Here is a 20,188-nt window from a genome sequence, read left to right as displayed (position 1 = left end):
CATAGCAGTGAAGAGATTTCATCCGGAGCATCGGGAAAGTACGTGATCCTTCTAGTAGAGCCCAGGAGGTTCTGCATCAGTGACAGTGGATACCACAGATACCTCTTCCTGTACTTGAGTGTCCATTCATTTTGATGTGGGTTGTGTCTTTGTGTTCTGGATGGGAATTGTGTGCTGGTATGCCAACAACAGGAGCAAAGTGTTTCTTGATTGCTGGAGCTCCTCAGGCCTGGAAGCCAAAAGCTGATGCTCTCTCTCTGAGCAGCTCCCGGCACAAATGACAACTCCAACTCCCTGCAAATGAAGAAATCTTTCTTATGACACCAAAGCCAGATACTCAGACTTTAGGCCAAGATGGCCTTGAATTGGATATCAGCTATTTCTGATATTGGGATTGCCTGCATGTGTCTGGAGCCGGCTTTGTTGCCCTTGATGGCATGCATGAGGGCTGTCTACACAAGTTACAACACAGCTGGGATGTGCATTTCTGATTATAGGTATTTCATATTTTGACACATCCAATACACTACCTCCCAGTCAAACAGCAGCCTTTACCTAATTATTACCACCATTTCAAAATTCTCCACTCCTTAGCCTCCTATTTCTCAAAGTTACAAATATTTAGCTGCTGCAGGTAAGATTTACTGTAATTATTCTTGTCTCATCCCTCATGTAAACTACAGCCATTGCACTCAGATGTCTCCTTCTCCAGTTCTACTGCTCTCTGCAGATTTAAGTTAGAGAATCAGTAATGTTACGGGACTAATCCTTCTGCTCCAAAACCAAGTGGCAAACTACAACCAGCAGTTGTAAATTCAGACTGAATCCTCATCAGAGGACAAAACTGCACACTGAATGTGATATAGACCTTAAAACTCTTGTCCTTCCAAGACAGAGACAGGTCAGAAAATGAAGGTTTTTCTCCTAATCCAGTCTCCTGACAACACTCAGCTATCCCAGAAAGGACTTCCTCATCTGGCTCTTTCTCTCTGGGATCTTGACTTCTTTGGAAGTCTAAAGTCACTGTTCATAGGAGCTTAACCCAGCTGCCTGAACTGAGGTGTCCAGTGCCATCTGGGGCATCCAAAGGCACCCATGACCTGCAGAAGAGCCGTGTTTGGGAAGAGGAAGGAGAGATCAGACAAGATTGCAGAGGACATCTCAGATCACACCAGCCCTCAAAGTCTACTCATTTGCTTTCTTCCCAGCACTGCTTGCTTCTCCTTTGCTACTGCTTCCTTAACCCTGCACGATCCTGGCCAACTTTCTGAACCTCTTTTCCACAAGGACTTCATTGTGATTTTCAAAGCAGACTTCTGACATATGTTACCTTCAGGGGGCTCAAAGACTGGTGGATTCAAGCAATACATGTGATAGCCACGGTCACAGTCATCACAGAAGAGCAGCTGGTCCTGAGGCAGGGTTGTCGGAGAAACAGAGGGGAAAAGGGAGAGAAGGAGAGGAGAAGAGAGAGAGAAAATGATGTAAATTAGTCTCTTGCCAAGCTGAAGACATAAGCATGGTAACCAGCAGTGCTCAGCTAGGAACACAGAGCTGCAACACAGAGACTAAGAGACCGTGGGGTAGGTAAAAGCTACCATGTCTGTGGGCCCAAGACATCAAACATCATATTCCTGAGAGGCCACAAAGAGCCCTAACTCACCATAAAGGCAGATCCACTTTTAATTGGAAAACCTTCCTGAGGGCCAGAGGGCTTCCTCTCCAAGGCAGCCTCACAATGTAGGACCAAAGGCTGCTAGGTCAGTGATATTCTGCACTGAGAGAAGAGGTCTGGCATCCCCACACTGTGGGGTTAGCACGGCCAAGCTCTGGATGCTATCCTTTCACACGAAACCTTTCTCATCAAAAGCTTGGACTTAGCCAGTTATCCAAAACTCAGCTGAGTACCAAATGCTTTGTGAAGTAGATGGGAATAATACAATCCTATCTCATGGCCTGCAGCTCTTTCAGTCACACGGGGAGAAAAATGCTTCTCAGAAGTATCCTCTGACTCCTAACACAGAGTCCCTATTCTCAGATTTTCTCACCTTCCACTAAAGCAAAATGAACTCTCAGGCTTCACATTCATTTTGCTATATGGAATGTAGTCTAAACTACTGCTTCTAAAGTTCTTCAGCCACAGTCAATTCTCCAAGTTTCTCACAGTCTATCAAGGATTTTTAGCATCAGGATAAAAGAAAGAAAGAAAGAAAGAAAAAAAAAAAAAAAAACACCACAGAAAGGATACTGTTCAGCTGCAGACTCTGGATCATTTGGAAATCCCTGGAATTAGTAGTTAGGTGTATAGATCCAAATGTTTCCATTCCCAAGTATTATAATTAAAATCTTAAAATTGAACCAAGAAAGTAAAATCAGAGACAGAAGAAAAATACCTGCCATCTCTGGGGTTATCACCCATTTAGATCTACTCCTGATTACAGTATTGGAGATAGTACTCTTTGGCAGCTCCCTGCCACAATGCTAATTTCTATTGAATAAGCATATCAGCATCTCAGGTGGCCCTACGTAATACCCATGATAAGTTCATCAGAGATGAGCAGCTGAACAGGTCACTGGGAAGAGCCCAGCTCTGCTCCCAGGGGTGGGCCATCCTAGGATATGCATGGAAGCAGCAGAAAAGCCAGGACCCACACCACTGCCACATGCTTCTCAAGGCGGACATGACAGCAGCTTGCAGTGACACTTATTGGCGTGAAAAGGTAAATCAACTCACATCATTCTCAGAGGTGCCACAAAGGCTGCAGGATTTGCACTCAATGCACTGCCACTGATAGGTTTTAACAGCCTCAGTCATGTTTGTGGTGAACTGCAGGCAGGTCGGGTGTCCTGAGGAAGATTGGAAACAACGGTCATGGTTAAGGCTTGCTTACGTATTGTCAATTAACCGGCATTAATTTGGGAACAAAATGCACATGGACGTGGACTGATCACAACATGGGCTGCAACTAACAGATACCAAAGAGAAAAGCAGGCATTAACCCTTTCGCTGCCGGGCACAAGAGAAAATCAGAGTCATTCCCACCCAATCCCCACTGGCAAAGCAGTTTTATTCAGAGCTCTTAAAAATAGTTTGGCTTTGTCTTCGTTTTTTTTGTTTTGGTGTTTTGTGGTTTTTAGTTTGGCTTTTTGAAAGAAAGGAAGAGAGGATGAAATCAGAAACAAACCCAATTTCAGAAAGAGCCCATCCATCTCAACAGAAATTGGACTACGGTTTCAATTACCTTTGTTTCAACTGGACTGAAGGACCTAGTGGAAATGAGATTATTCTCCATTTCAGAGCTTCCCTTCCTGGTGTCCAAATGGGTGGAGCAGTTCTGTAAACATGGCTTAATTGGAAGCAGTAGCATACAGAGAAGAAGTAAGACAAGATGGAGGGATACAGCTTTCAAGTTTTTTAAGAGCTCTGCCACTAAAGTTGATTGGCACAGAAGAAACCAAATTGCACGGCTAACCTTCCAGGATCAAAACAAGAAACCAAAAGGAAAACACCCCAAGCCAACTCCCACAGTGAACTAAATGAAAGGAATAAAGAAGGGAAAGCTAGCAGAACAGTCACATCTAGAGGGGAAGGACAAACTGCCAGAGTCACAACCCCCGCCCCTACATGCGTGTGGACTCCAGCTTTGCAAAACAGCGGTATCACAGTAGCAGGGTCAGCAATGGGCTGTCTGGAGGGGAAAACAAAGCAAACAAACAAACCAAAGGTAGGATCAGTGTTCCTTCTGCAAAACAAAACAAGAAAAATATGCTACTGAAATAAAGCACAGCACTCCCAAACCACCCCTATCCAGGTGAAGCGGTCTCTAAGTCACCTGCAATAAGCTGTTGCTTGCCTGTTTGGAAAGCCCTGCATTTAGTATCTCTCTCTGGCACATATAAGCACGTGCAATGTGCAGAATCAGTGGCAGGGAAAATGGGACAGGGCTCTCCAATTGCTCATCTACAGGCAGAGAAAGCCTAGAAATACAGGTCCCACATCTGGCACTACCGCATGCTTCTTGTAGAAACTTACGCCATTGAGTGTACAGGCGTTTTTCACCTCTAGCAGATCCGTTGTTCCTAGACAACAGCCAATAGGTAGAAAAAATCTTTTCCACCTCCATGAGCTTGAGTGTCTCTTTTTAAGAGTGGAGAAAAAAAGAGCTGTTTCTTTGATAAGAAGAAAAGGAAGGCATGGCTAATGGAGATGTGCACACTGACGCGCTGTCTTCATTACCAGATCTATCAGCGGTATTTTGTCATGCCGTCACATTGCCCACAAGAATAAACACCATCTACATTTTCTAGTTAGCAAAGCAAACACTTGCATTACTTAACTGTAATGCATGAGAAATATATTTCTTTTATGTGCCCAAGCTGTCACAAAATGGTGGAATAAGGATTCTGGTTCTCCATCTCCATTCACATGGCAGAGATACAACCACTAAGCTCGTTCAGCAATGAAATGTGTGTACATAAGTTATGAGTTGAACATAAAGCAAAGGAGATATGTTCATACCATTCTTCTAAGCCTTTGAATAAAGAAGTGTGTACTGACGAGTTAAGAAGATTGCTACCTTTTGGGTGCCTTGAGATGTCAGCAAAAAAACGAGTCACATTTTACTGAGATTTACATAGGACTAAGTCCAAACTGAAATTCTGGGGACCCTGCAGTCACAACTGTCCAGAAAGAGATCCTGTGACATGATCTTTTTCTTGCTGAGGGGACCTTGTATAATACTAACAAAACCCAACATAACACTGAAATAATCCTCCAGATCTGATTTACAGCAAATGCAGAACCTCATTTCAGTGCCACTGAAGAGAACAAATGGGTCACACTACACAGCAGGGAGGAATTCATCCCAATGGCAGCAAGTCTGCATCAAGAAAGGTTGTGCAGTGCTGGAGTATATCAAAGAAAACAACTCATACGGGGTGTGAATTAATCAGAGAGTTAAATAGCTTCAGTCACATTTGAAAAGAAACAGAAAGAACGGAATCAAACCTACAGAAATAAATCAAAGTTAATTGCATACATGCATTTACGTGCTCACTTGCCTGCGTGCACACACTGCTCACTGCAGACTATAGCCAGAGACTCCCTTTCCCAAATGAAGGTCAGGTTCTGTTCACTGCTTTATTTTTGTCCCTTCACACTCATTCCTGTTCTCTTCCAGCTATCCATCTTGACTGTTTAGTTCCTCACTCTCCTCAGAAATACCTCTGCAGGTTTCCTGTGCTGTGTCTGCTATCAACCGTGCCTCGTCCTTGAAGTGATCCATCCTATTTTGTAGAGTCTTTCTTAAGCACTGCACTCATCAAAGACTAAAAAAATAGGACTTCTGTGGGCTGAAGATCTCTTAAAAAGCATTAATAGTAGAGTAAGGGCTGCTGTGACAACTTTTCAATAGCAAAGAAAGAATCTTTCGCAAAAAAACATCGACTCATTTACACTTTGGCCTCTCTCTCCAAATGTTGTGATGATGAAGGAGTCCAACAAATGCCCACAGTGACATCTGCACAGCCATAGTCTACTCTCAAGATATGCCTGAGGCAGAAAGAAAGCCTCATGGACATCTCTTTCTGTCTCCAAGTCATATTCTCTGTCACATTAAATAACATGCCTTGTAGTTCCATGACCCAAACTTAATGTTGTTGGAAAGACTATTTTGAATTATGCCAGTAGCTCAGCGAGGCACTGCAGCATATGGTAAGCATGCCAGTGGACACTTAAAACGAGAAAATATTTTTCCCTGCTCTGTCTTCATCTCAATCTCTGTGTTTTCCAGTTACTTTGGTTCAAAACCCAGTGTTTTTCATAACCCAAGAGGAAATTCACACACTCAAGACTTCTTGGCATTGCATTAGTAAACACCATCCCTGTTTCACACCTTGGCATTTCCTCCACAGAAAATATAAGAGGAGGAAGCCCTGAAGCTGCATACAGCAGGTTACTGTCGATAGATCCAAATCCATTTAAAAAATACAAAGGTTGATTCAGCTCATGAACAATTTTCCTTTACACAAAGAGCATTTAAAACTGCAGTTCCATAGTAACAGATACTATGGGAGTGCATGAACCAGAGAGTAGGAAAGATTTTCTTGCTTAATTTCATCAGTTATGTGGTCAGGATGAAGAAATACTTCTATTTCGCTAATCTTGTGATAAACTGCATTCCCTATGGTTAAGGTGTGCAGCAGTCTGCAGTGGGAACTCGGTTATAATTCAGGCAGTGCCTCAGCCTGGGAGAAATCCCGATCACTCTCACATGTCTGTATCAGCTCCACGCATCTAACAGAAGAAGTAACACATATTTATGGTGCCACTGAAGTCAATAGACAGACCTCTAAAATATACCCAGGGAGCAGTTCTCTTGAAGGAGAAGGCAGTATGTTAACATCGACAGTTTCTAATCTACCATAACTATTCTCTACCTAAACTTTTGCTATGCCGCAATAGCTATAAACAACAGAGACAATAAAATTTGCAGTGAGCGGGTCTCCAACAGCTCATCCCTTTGTCTTAGAGCAATATTTTAAAGTATAGATCAGCCCTGAATGCTCTCCCATCTATGTCAAAACTCTCATCTGGATCTGAACTCTGCGACCAAGACCATATTTTACCGTGACATCCGCGTTTCACATGCCGCTGGCTTTAATTGTATACTATGTCCATTGAACACCTGAACTGAGGAATGGGGGGTGAAAGCATTTCAGCAACCATCTCATGACTCCCGCACTCGGTACAATTGCAGGCTGGTGGTAAGGAGAATTTAAATGGAAGCACCCTTAAAAAAATCAAATATTCTCTTCTGCTTACACTGCCTGTGCAACACTAAAGACCAAAACTGACATTAAAGGGCAGCAGCAATCTGCTGCTCCCAGGCGCTCTGTGACCAGCCAAGGCCTGCAAACGGCTCATTAGTGCTTCTTCAATAATGGATTTTGCATCACAAGATTAATTGCAGTCATGTGCTCCGTCACACCCGCCACAGACTATTTAAGTTAACAATCCAATCAATAACCTTTTTCAAACAAAGGCAGAGATTATCTTGAGGAAAAAAATAAGCCAAGACTCCTATAAAAAAAATGTGAAATTATTTGTATGGAGCAAAAGGTATTTCCGCCCAGTTCCCAATTCTGTCCTTTATCTTTGCTGTGTAGTTGTGGGCTTTTTAATCAATAGTATAATGAAAACCCACAGGGCTCCTAGCTACAGCATGTCAGAATTTATTCCATGAACTATTCGAGTCTTTAAACAACCATAAATACATATTATAGATATAGTGACACAGAAAGCCCATCCAAACATGCACAAAAGCTGCAAGAACTCCCTTACTAAGACTGAATAAACATTGCTATGACCTCTACCTTCATTAGAGAGAATTATTACTGTTATTTGTAAAAAAAAAAAGGAAGGGAAAAGAAACTTGTAATTCTAATAAAGGATATGTTTTTATGCTTATGATATAAAACGGTAGCCTTCCTTTGTCCATCTACAAGTGCAGTTTAGCATGCTTACATTCAAAAGCTGCCAGACAAGTTTACCTATCAGTGAATTATTAAAAGTATTTTTTGTTTGCCTTTTAATTCCTGAACCGTTTTAGGATTCCACCTTGAAAGGTCCCCAAGCAAACAGAGGGATTCAAAGGAGTCCTTAAAAAAGCAAATCCTCCAACCAAACCAAAAGGCTGCCAGAATCCCAGGGCTCCAGGAGATGCAGTGCTAAGGAATAAACCAAACATTTCTAAGGAAGGAGGACATGGAGCTTGTGGGGTTTTCCTGGCCGTTCCCATCTGGCAACACCAAGGAGCTGTGGTGTAGAGACATATGCCGGCTTGCATGGAACAGCTCTCCCTGAGGCCAAGCAGGGGTCAGTGCTGGAGGCTGCAGATGAGGAGCTCCGGCCTCACCCTCTTCACAGAAGAGCCCTGGTGAACTTAGCTTTTTAAGAAAAACAAGCAAACAAACAAAAAAATGAAGCCCCATTTGAAGGCACCTTTGGGTTTTACTACTATCAGGAGAGAAACAGAGGAAATACTGCCAGTGTCAATTTCTGCATCTCGATGGAAATGAGCAAACATGACTGCCCCTCCCAGTGCTGAAGGTTTTGTGTTTGCATGCTGCCACAACAGAATCAAGGCCTTGGTTCACAGACGCTTCAGCCTCATTTGATCTAAGACCAACTTTCCTCTAATCATAAAGTCATAGGATAGAGCCATGAATTGTTTAGGTTGGAAGGGATCCATAAAGGCCATCTAGCCCAACTTGCCTGTAATGAAGAGCAAGATCAGGGTGCTCAGAGCCCTTCCAGTCTGACCTGGAGTGTCTCCAGGGACGGGGCATCCACCACCTCTCTGGGTGCTGCAATATGCCAGTAACTGTGCAAGAATGAACCTCTCTAATAAGCTCTGAAACAATGCAGCTGTAGCAGAGCTATCAGTTCACGTCATTTCATTTCCTGGCCCTGCAGTGCTCCTGCCCAGCATGTCCAGGGCTGGAAAGGAGCAGAACAAAGCACAGGGCTGCCTACTGCAGCAAAAACAGGCACACACATTACAGCCTGGCACTCAAGTATTCAGTAATGGTAGAAGAGAACTCACTTTAATCACTCACACAAGAGACAAATAAAAAACATGCTGGGCTGGGCCCAACCCTAGTTAGAAGGGTATAACTGGAGTCAATAGGAACACACTTTAGAAGCCTTGAAAACCCATCAGCAAGGCAGTTTTTTGGCATGGTGCTGGGAGAGCCTTCTGTCTTGAGCTGGCAGGGGACAAAAGCCATCTTGGCATTCTCCTGGCACACCTGCAAGCCAATCCCTCTGAGCATCCAGAGCCTGTACCCACACCTCAAGTTCCAGCTGTGGGGACTGGAGATCCTGATGCAGGAGAAAGACATAAAAACAGAGGCAGACCACAGGACCAGACCATGAGACCAGCACGGCTGCTCGCCAGACTCCACATTGCTCAGCTGATATGAGAACAGAAACAGACCCCAACCAAACATCGACAGAAATGCCACATGCCCACAGCATCCCATCCCACAGCTCAGCAGCACTCCACCCCCTCCTTCTCCAGGCCTGCCCCTATTAGGCACTGTTGGCTACCAGACAAAATGGCTATTTCTTCCCTAAGAAACATAATGTGGAAGCACTCAAATAACCTCATAGCAAAGCATCAGCTTGTTAATGCACTGGTAAGTCATGCCAGCTCTGAACGATTCCTGGGGGTGAATTAGGTCAGAGTGACCTCCAGAAAACCAGGCTGCATCACCGCAAGGCTTTATGGGTAATGATCTGCTAATTACCAGGAGGCATTTGGGCTGCTTACCAACACCAACAGGAAGGAAACCTGCCTGCAGGCACTGCACGGACTCCATATGCCAGGGACACAGCTCCTAATAACAAGAATAAAGCCATTTATAAAGCGCAAATCAGTGGCAGATTGGCAGAGAATGCTAATGCCGCCCAGCAGGTACACCTTGTGGCTTGTGAGGCTGTCCCAACGCAGAGCAGGTCCTGCGTTTGGTCTTAAAGAGAAGTACAGGTGAGGTAGACTGAGATGAAAACACGGGAGCGGGAGGATGGCTGCTTATCCATAGAAGGTGAATCACCACAACCTGGAAAGCCAACATCCCCTTAGCCTGGGGGACGTTTTCGTTACCCTTCAACAAACTGCAGTGGAAAAAAACTCGGAGGCAGCACCGACCTCGTCGCTATGCGCTGCAGGCTCCCCAGCCCGGCCAGCTCACACACCACAGAGCTTTCAATCAACTGGCAGGCTCACTAAACCCTTTCAAAATGAGCAACCAAGCAAAAATACTTGGTCATAAACACTAAAAATAGGAGTGGAGGATTGGGTTTTGTTTTGCTTTTTAACTTGGTGAAGCCAGTTCTTCCTAGTGCATTAAACCCACCTCCCTGGCAGCCCATTTAGAACATCTCCTCCCCTCTGGGAGAGCCAAAATCTCCCACTATAATGAGAGGAGTGGGGTGATATTTAAAATGCTAGGGAAAGAGCAGTCTAAACAGCTTTCCATTCAAGCATTTCACGAAAAGCACCATCAAACCCCCCATAAACCAAGATGGAAGCTCTGCTCCTCCTCCCTTTCACTACCCTGCTACCTGCGTGAACCTTCAGTCGCAGCTGCTGCCTGGACACCTGGCCCTTACTCGCTGTTCTTGTTGGTCCAGCTTGAGAGTAGCATGTCTGCAGGGACAGCCAGTGCAGACGAGCATGCCTCTAACCCCAAGGCAGTACCCCAATAGCAGCTCTCAACACAAACTGGTCAGATAGTACAGAGGAGGGTCCCACAAATGCCAGTGGCTTGCTGGAATTTGGAAATAAAGATGACTAAATTGCCTTAGAAGTTTCAGGCAATTAAACCAGCTCTCGCCCTCGCAGATATCCAACACGCCTGCAGCTGTTCTGACCCCACCGCATTGCAGTCTATTACATTGACAAGGACAGAACTGCAAAGCCCACAGAACAAGCAGAACAAGCCCAAGCACTGACAGTGTGAGGTTTTCCATGCTGACCCGATGCAGCATGCCTAACCCAAACTGGCAGAGGCTGTGGCTTTTCCCAAGGGCTTTCCATCTTGAGATTCTCCCTCCACTTAGATTATGTCTAAGAGTGCAACAGAGGCAACACATGGGGACGCGAGCATCTCTGTGCTGAAATCAGGCCTGTGTTCATCCAGCTCACCTGGAGAGCATTCACACAACTGCTTCGTGCCACCGCAGGCCTCCTCAAGCACCGAGGGCTCCAGGAGAACTTCATTCAAGGACTGGTGGGAGTGACCACCCAGGGAAATAGGGCAGGCTGGGTTAATGCAGGTGAACTGGAGAGGTTGGGAGAGGGGGAAAGTAGAGGATCACTGATATCTGGACAAACTTTCTTTCTAGAATGACTGAAAAATCACTCTGGGTTAGTTCACTGACAGAACATTTCCAGCATACTCAAATCCAATGGCAAACTCCAGAGAAATTATTTAAATGTCTTCAATTTAATGTTAAATAAACTTAACTTAGAGCAGAAGACAGCATGCCATCGCATAGACAGTGACCTCATCATTGTTACATGAGGGAATTATATACCACTCAAGAAATTCAGCACGATTGTTAGATGGCGGATAACCTTTACAAACACACCATAAACACAAGCAGTCTGACTTTCCCACACAAACATCACTTACTCTGCTGCTAACGTGTTGTATATTCAGACATAACCAGAACTGCCTCGCTCAGCTAAACACAATTCTGAGCAAGCTACTTCAGTTGCCCATTGATTTAAAGGAGCTCTCTCAGCTGTGGAACAAGCACCACTCTTAACAAACTCTCCATTGTTTGTAATGCAGGATAGAAGCTGGAAAAATCCCATTGTCTTCTGATCTTTCCCTCCTCCATTAATTAGAAGTAGGTTGGTTGGGAATTTTTAAGTGTCCATGGAGATTTTATCAACATGGCAAAGAGTCTACATTTCTCCATCAAAATCCCAGCAATGTCAACAGTCAAAGGGAAGCAGCTGCTCAGCGCACTGCAGAGTATCAGTACACACTCAGAATGGGGCAGTAAAAAATACAAGTTTGCTTTCTAAAAATGCAATTTCACTGAGATCTGAGTAAATGGTGAATTTGAACAAAGTGCTTTTTGCCAAAAGAAAATGAGGGGAGCACACAGGGTTAACAAACAGCAGAGGCAGAAACAGATTTTTCAGAAAGGGTGAGACATTTTGTGCCAGTATTTTACAAATAAAAGGGTTTACTTTTGTTTTGCTTTAAAAGTGAGCTCCACTTAATTGTTTTTAAGAGAAGAAAAAAAAACATCACAAATGAAATGTTTCATTCAAGTCAGAGCCCACTTGGCAGAGGGAAAGAAAAAGAAAGGGTCATTCCATTGAGAAAAATAGAACACATTTCATTCTGAAGCAAAAGAAATCATTTCTCCTCACCACTGTATCTTTCAGTTCCATCACTTGAACAGCCCTTCTGAATAACTCTGTAACAAAATGATGCCAGGGACACCAAAACAGCAGGATTTTTTGTTCTTCGCTGGAAAAACACCTGATTAAAATCCACGTGGTTTTGTAGAATGCACAAGACCTTCCACACCAGATTAACCAAGTCTGGGTGTAGGACATCCTTTAACCTGTAACAAGTGAGCATCAATGATTTAACCATATTTCATAGCAGCTAGATATCATCACTTCAGATGAAACAAGAAATTAGCTAGTTCCACTGCAGTGGACACAAGTGTCCCTCATTAAACAGTTCACTAGCCCTGCTTCTTTTCAGCACCAGAGGAATTGCTTAACAGAGGCCATATGAAAGTAGAACATTATTCTATTTAATGCCAGTGAATGATCGTCACAGTACTACTGGGATCTGTTAAGTATTCTGACCCTGCTCTTAGTGGTACTGCTGCTCAATGGCTCTGGCAATGACAATGAGTCTGAGAAGTCCTCTCTTACACTGATGGTCTGACATGGTTCTGGGCACCTTACGGACCCTTGCAGAGACACAAACACAATCTGAATCTGAAACACTATCTGCCACTGCAGATATCTTAGGCTACATCAAAACTGCTTCTAGTTATATGCTGGGTAGCAATATTAGCAACAACACTGTACTTCAGAAATCTGTGCTTTTTAAAGGTAAACGCCATGCTTCTCCCATCCCATGGTGCACACATTGTGGAAACACAAAGAACTAATGCCTACTGGGAAAAAAAAGTTCATCAAGTAGCACACAGAAGTTTCTAGACACACAACAGGAACATTTGCTGAAACAACAACAAAAACAAGTAGTCAGGTTTTAAAAAATAGACTGTTGAAAATAAGATGCCACAGATGAGTAGCTCTCAGTTTAATCATTAAAATGAAACGTAGGACTAAACTGTTGCAAGTGCCCTGCTTTAGTGTAGCAGACAAAATATAATTTTACAATAATTTCCAGGGAACAGTGGAGATTATAACACATCAGGCCACAATCTAGACAACCTCAACCAAACTTAAGGGGAATAATCAATGTTTATGTGCTCCCCTGTGTATATATTACATAGTGGAAGTCCTAAAGATCCATCTTCAACATTAGGAATAGGAGGGGTACAGAGAAGGCTCTACTATTGCTAACGAGTACTATATTTAAAAGCTTGGGTCTACTTGGAAAGGGGGGGGGGGGGGGGGGGGAAGGGGAGGAAAAAAAAAAAAAAAGGAAAAAAACAAAAAGCACAAAAACATTCAAAGTAAGACCTATGCAGAATTGTCCTCTGGAGACTTTAGAGCCTGTAGCGATAGCTTTCTTGTGGTGAGAAGCATCCCATGCATCTAAACAGAGTGGAGACAGCCATCCATAAAGGTAAATTCCAACTGTGGTAAATCCAAAGGTAAATTCCAAATACCATTTCACTCCTGGTTAGCTTAACAGAAATGTCTGTCTTTGCTGTGTGTATCTGTCATACTGGGGACAATGAAAGTGACAACTGAATTCAGACCTATTGAACAAGAAAAGTGTACTGATGCCACAAGTAGATTCCTTCCTTCCTTTCTCTCTTCAACTTTCCTTTTTTTGATTTGTCACCACTCAGTTTTGCCCTTAGTCCAACCTCCATCTGGGTCTCTCTGTCCTACACAGCACACCAGAAAGCTCAAGAGGAGCTAGGAGAAGAACAAAAGCAGCAATGGCCAGGGGCTCAGGATCTGTCATCAAACATCTTCCATTCCACCTCTGCTTTGGGGAAGGAAAAGACAACTTGCATCCCATAAAATCCCTTCAGAAAAGTAGTTTTATAGGCTTGAAATTCAGATTATGGTAAAATATCTGAGAGAAAATCACAGAAAGGGAATTGGAAAAGGCTTTAAAACCAACAACATCAGCATGCGCTCTCAGGAAAGCATTGTAGTTGCCTTCTCAGCACGGCTCAGAAATACAGCTAGCACCTCATCCCACCTCCACAGCTGTCTCTGACCCCCAATATCCAAAACTTGCAAAGGAGGGAAAGATCCTTCCATCTGCAGAACAGTTGAGGACAGGCCAGCCAGTAGCCTACAGGCTGCTCTACCAGATCCTAAAGAAGTTCCCAAGAGCCACACTGACTGGGGACTAGTAAGTGTGGCTGAAACCCTTGGGTTTCCTCCTTCCTCCAGTGAATCTGTCACAGGCCTCTTCAACGTAAGGTCTAAAGGTAAGAAGTGAAGCTTTCAAGTCATGCTTTGCCCAGCTGAGCGGAGAAACAAAACACTGAAGGAAACTGAAATCATACATATAAAAAATAAAACCTTACAGGAAATAGCTAATATTCTCACATGCTCTGTCACATAGAAATACTGAAAATCATGCAGGTAGGAGTTCATGTTGTACAATTATAATGGTTTTATAGAGACATATATTTTCTTTCTGGATTCATTTCTGATGTGCTCCTTAGGACATTCTGTCCTAAGGATTTGTCATTTAATCTGTTGGGGTTTTTTTGCCACTACTCTACAGACCTTATATCCACATCAGAAGATTGCTTAAAAATTACACCCCCTCTGCTATTCTTGTAAGCAGCTGCCAAAATAAGAAGGTCCATGTATAGCCTCTGCCGGTAGTGGAGCAATTGATGACAAGGCAGAGAAAACACAGCAGAGCTTTGTAAAAATGAAAGCAGACCTATTAGGGAAGAGGAAACACAGCTTTTTGTTAAAAAATGGCATCTAATCTGAAACAGTATTTTCTCTTTCCATTCTATACAGCTGCACTATTAATCTTACATGTATAAGGGAAAGGGAGTATTCATGTCTGCACTGTGAAATGCAGCAAAGGAAACCACAGATTTGGATGTGTTAGACAAGCACTCTAGAGGCAGGATTAGAAATGTCAGAGGTAGGATCAGGTCTCCATAAGAAGTCATCCACACAAAGAACACCAAATAATTTAAACTCCACCTTTCAATCTAGAATACCTTACTGCGACTCTGATAATTTCATAGAAAAGGTTATTAAAACACACACATACTTAGGAAGATCATCTACCACCACCAAGTCACAGGAAATATTCTTAAAATGAGTCCTACACAAAAGCTGTGTCGTATTTCCTGCCTACCTTTACTATAGCAAGCAACAGGACCAGTTTCTGCAATCCGGTGAATGGGGTCAAAAGAAAGTAAAAGGGGAAAAGGAAGAAAAGTTTTGGTTATCTTCAAAGCTTCATTAAGAGATACAAAACAAAATCCAGGAGCAAAAATCATAATTGACAAAATGGGAAAGAAAAACAAAATCAATAGAGGAGGAAGTTTTATTTTAAGCTTCAAAGAGAGTATTAAAAACAATGGAGAGCTTAGAAAAGTATCTGTACAAGTATGTTATTCAACAATGTCTTTTTAAAAGATTACTTGCACTAAAAAAGACCCTGTAGAATCGGTTTGATAATGTGATATTTACAGAGGAATATACAGTAGGGGCATTGAAAGCAGAACTTTTATTTGAAAGGAATATTACACAAACTGAATACAGACCCTACAGTTTGCAAATCTTCATTATGGTTGTGCGTTTCATTATATTTTGATTAAATAAAATCTGATTTCTTCTTTTTCTCTAGCGGCAGCTCACCAATGCAAGCGTAGAAACAACAAAATTATCAAAGCAAACCCATCCTGGTAAAGAACCTGATTATGACATAAATTTTGTCATTCAACTTAGTGAGAGCAGAACTCAGGTCTACCAGAGATTTAATATGGCTATTTTGGGCCCTATGTGTCAATCCAAAGGGAGCGGGAGAAGGGGGAGAGAACACTGCGACGGACACAAGGAAACCTCTCAAAGAGGTGAGTTTAAGTTTTAGGTGTGCAAGAAATATGATGCAGCATGAGACCTTCTGTCAGCTTCCCCTACACAGGATGCATTTTCGTAGACAATCTTTTCACTCAAAAAAACCAACATAAGTCACATTAGCAAAACACTTTATTATCTATACACTGGGTCTATACCAATAGATACATCTGACTACAGAGGACAGCTAATCTCAGAGCCAACTCCAATGCCCTTCTAATACACAAGTCTCGCATCCTTGCTAGCCTGCATCACACATGACAACAAACTATCCACTGTGAGCAGATTTGGCAGCCAACAAAATTTTCCAATGCTTGCATGAAGCAGAACTCATTTCATTGAGAAGATGGCTAACAACCCAGAATGAAGGCTGTGAACTTCCCTCACCGGACAATTTAGGATTGCAGCCTGTGGGAACTCAAATTTTTCTCCTGCTGAGTATCCTCTGTTGCTTACTGCTGACATGGGAGTGTAACTCTATACTTTTCAAAGTCCATTATTTCATAAAAAAGGGCAAATATACAGGTTTTCTACACAGGGCAACATCCTTGACTCCAGAAGGAAGCTACATGCCAAGAGCATCCAAACAGAATACTTTCCTTACAACCAACTCACAATCAGCTGAGGAATTACCAAAGGAAAAAAGTGAAAGAAAACAAAAAAAAAGAATAATAGTAATGAGAAGAAACAAAACAAAACACAACCTAATAGTTGCTTTCCTCTCTTTAAATCTCTCTTTTAGCAGAAGTATTTCACAGAGTTGCTCAAATGAAAACCTGTTTTACTGTGCAGAAGAGACACATCAATCCTACGGGGAGAAGACAGTCCTTTGAATTGGACACAACATCTGGTAACAAAAAAATCCAGGCACTGAGCCTGGTCTTTGCTCTTTCAGCAGTTTTTGTTCAGATTTGTGCCTAACACAAGAAATGCAAAGTAAGATTTAAGCATCTAACAGGATAATATTATTCAGGAGAAAGAAAACCAGAACAGTCTGCACTTACCACATCCAATTTGCAAAAAACAAAGATACCCAGCACATGTATGAATGGCTTCTTTAAAGTAAGAGAGAGAGCAGAGTTGATCTTTATTTTCATTACTTAAAAAAGCTTTTTTTCTTAAAGTAAATATTCAGTCTTTATTTTACATTAAGTGCTTTTTTAAAATTCCATGTCTTCACAAAATTGCATTTAAAATTTGAAGTAAAACGTATTTCAAACAAAAATACTGTGCAACTTCAGCACTCCTTTTCTCTCTTAAATATTGAAATAAATAAAATAGTTAAGTCTTTTTTCAGTTTGTTTTTCAGTCAGTTCTACTGTAGATCAATTCCAGTTTGACCTGGGTTTATACACATGCTTAAAAGAAAGTGAAATCAAGGCTTTAAAAAAAATTCTTTGTATTGCACCGGCTTAGGGCATCCCCAGAATTTCTCTGAACAGTTGGTAGCCAGCTTCCCACAGTCCAGGCTCCTGTGCCAGATGAAACACAGGGACGGAAGGGTCAGGGCAAGGAGAAGTTATCAGAAGTATCAAAGCATCCTGGCTTCTCTCGACCTTCTTCTGAAATGTCTTGCTTGAAGGATGCCAGAGTCCACGAGGGCAGGGCTGACTGCAGAGGGAAAGGCAATAAAAAGTAAAACTAAACAAACACAAATAGACAACAAAAGCAAGTGTTCAGAATAAAGCAAAAAAAGCACAAGTCAACCTTTCAACACTGTTTGCATTCTAGTTCTTTGAAAACATAGCTCGACAAATTCAGTTTCAACTGACGGTAGGAGCCATAAGTAAATACAAAGCAGACAAAAGAGATATGATGGAGCATATCCAAAAGAAAGACACCAAAGGCTGTCAATTTTTCTTACTGTGAACAGAATTAAATCACCTTCTTCATTCAGGTTATATAGCTCTCTTCTCTAGAGGCTACAATTTTGTTTATGAAATCCTGCTCTGATTACATCGCTATATCACTATATCGCTATATCGCTATATTACTAATTAGTTGTACAGAGCCACAAGCACATGCAATACAGCACGAAAGAAGTTTTCAGAAGTCTGAACCATGCAGATAGCAATATGATAACCTCAGAAAATAAGTGAAAAACTGCATTTTGCATTTTCATTTAATCTATGAATGGACTAAGTTGTATATCCCAGGCTCCTGAGCTTAAAATGTACATCTGTTTATTTCTACAAAAAGGAGTGCCTTCCCCTCACACCTTTCTCACACCTCATACCAGTTCTGGATGACATGATTCTGTGATTCTATGACATGAATATCCAAAATCTTAGGAACTGACAGTGACAGAACAATTCAAAGATACAAACTGCCTGCATCCTCTTAACAGGGGTATCAGAACTTGTAACTACAACATTAGCTTTCCCCCCCCCCCCCCCCCCCTTTAGACTTGCATTCTCTGAAATTGGCAACTTTAAACTTGTGGAAATGTAACAGGAACACTAACATGGTTTGAACCTAGCTTCATTACCCTATGGTATTTATACAGGTTGGGCTTTTTCAGCCCTGGTAAATATCTGGCAAACAGAACAAAGGTTGGTAGAGTATATTGCAATGGCTCAATCAGCAAAAATTAATCCTGGCTTCACTTCTACACTGCAAGGGTTTGTCAAAACAACCCCATGCCAGCATGAACACATGTATATCCCTCATCCTTTACATATAACTCATAGAGACCCTTTTTAAATAAATAGGGGAAAAAAAATTGAGAAAAAGAAATGAGCGTTTATTGGAAACATCTACATATGCTGCAGCACAAAACACGCCGGGAAGATTCTGCAGATTATACAATAAAACAACTCCCAGTAGGGTCAGCACAATGTTTGCTTGAGGAGTAGATTCAGTAAAACTGCTTGCCATGTGAAAGAGGGAAATTGCATGAGGATTCAGGTTTTGAAAGCTCCACGGTTTGATGGCATTTGAATAATAATTTTAGGACCTGTCTCAAAACATCACAAAAAGAATTAACCAAAGACAGGCAAAGCAGCCAGGAGAGAATGCAGCCGGGACTCAGCCATTCTCTGGGAGCATTTCTGGTTGCTCCATGCAAACCAATGTTCTGTCTTTAATCAAGAGCCTGAGCTGAGGACTGTAAAATGGCAAACTGGAACACCAAATGAATAACTAATGTAAAAGCTTAAAGGCAAAACAATGTGGGGATGGGATTCTAATAACACATTCTATTGAAACAAATGGCCATCTCAGGGCTTGTCTACACCACACCACAGTTAAGTGTATTTGTAAGGAGGTTTCATTCAATAAAAGCAATAGCTAAGAAAGCTCAGTGCTAATTCTTCTGAAGCCACTGGCAAATTTCTCTTTGGACCCTGTTCCAGCAGCCGAGGCAAACATACAGGTTGTCATTCATGACCTTATCACATGTGCATTGCTATTCCAAGCATACTACGTATACAAGGAATACACATTCAACCCACAAGCCACAAACCTGGAGGGAAGAGGTGCAAAGTGAAGTAAAACAGATTTCAGCTCCATCCTACTCTGCTATATGCCTCACAATCTCCCTTTATTTCATGTCATTTTTGTAAAATTTGTCATATTTTCTTAAAATTTTTTCACTAAATACTACCATGTTTAAATTTTGAAGTGTTTTCATGCAAGAGATGAGGTCTGCCCCTTCTTACACATCCTCTAAGTGCCATAGAAGGAAATACGTTAGAGACCAATGCACACTCCATACAGCCTTTGTTCTCACTACGCAGCTGCTCAAGCAGCACGTCACTTCCTTATTTCCACACTCTCCCATCTATGAATCAGTTTGCAGAGAATGGCTCAGGAAATTCTGTGGCTTTTCTAAGATCGTTTAGTAGCAGAAAGGGGCCGGAGAAGATAGCTAATATGATTAAATAAACAGAAAAGTCTGAATTTAGGACCTGAGATAAAACATTCTTTCATTCACATTTCGTATTGGAACAGTTTTATTTTGGTACATGATTTGTGTGGGAGAATATATGTTTCAGGAGAATCTCTGGATAGACTTGGCTAACCTTTCTCTAATAAGGATGCCTTTGGAGGAGGACTGGAAGAGCAAGGCTTGTGATTAGTTGAAGGACTGTGCCTTCAAAGATCTCCTTCTTATAAAGCTCAGAACAGCAGGTTTCATTGAACTGCTGAAATCACTGGGGAATACAGAGCATCACGGTTCTTTCTGATTTCAAAGATGACTTTACTTTTCAGGTACAACCCAGAATTCACACTGAAAACTCTTTTTATGCCTTCCTAGTTTGGTTTGGGACTTACGTGTCTTTGAGGATACATACAATTGGCACTGTGCAGCTCTCTAATTTCTGACCTGGCTATGCTGGTCAGGTTCCACTGCTCTGCCTGCTCAACTAAACAGT

General features: G+C 42.1%; 1 protein-coding gene across 2 annotated transcripts in view; it reads right to left on the bottom strand.

The window, feature by feature from the left end:
- Positions 1-223: 223 nt before the first annotated feature.
- The window catches only part of DPF3 (double PHD fingers 3), a gene marked incomplete at both ends in the record, with an annotated part of 154,866 nt that continues 134,901 nt past the window's right edge, over positions 224-20,188 (bottom strand). For both annotated transcript variants that reach the window (XM_079536904.1, XM_079536905.1), the window contains 3 exons: positions 224-294; positions 1,331-1,412; positions 2,735-2,847. In XM_079536904.1, coding sequence (XP_079393030.1) covers positions 224-294; positions 1,331-1,412; positions 2,735-2,847 — 266 coding nt within the window. The remainder of the gene's footprint in view (positions 295-1,330; positions 1,413-2,734; positions 2,848-20,188) is intronic.

The sequence above is a fragment of the Tetrao urogallus genome, assembly GCF_951394365.1.
Source record: "Tetrao urogallus genome assembly, chromosome: 6".
NCBI lineage: Eukaryota > Metazoa > Chordata > Aves > Galliformes > Phasianidae > Tetrao > Tetrao urogallus.
This window is presented reverse-complemented; position numbering and strand designations above follow the sequence as displayed.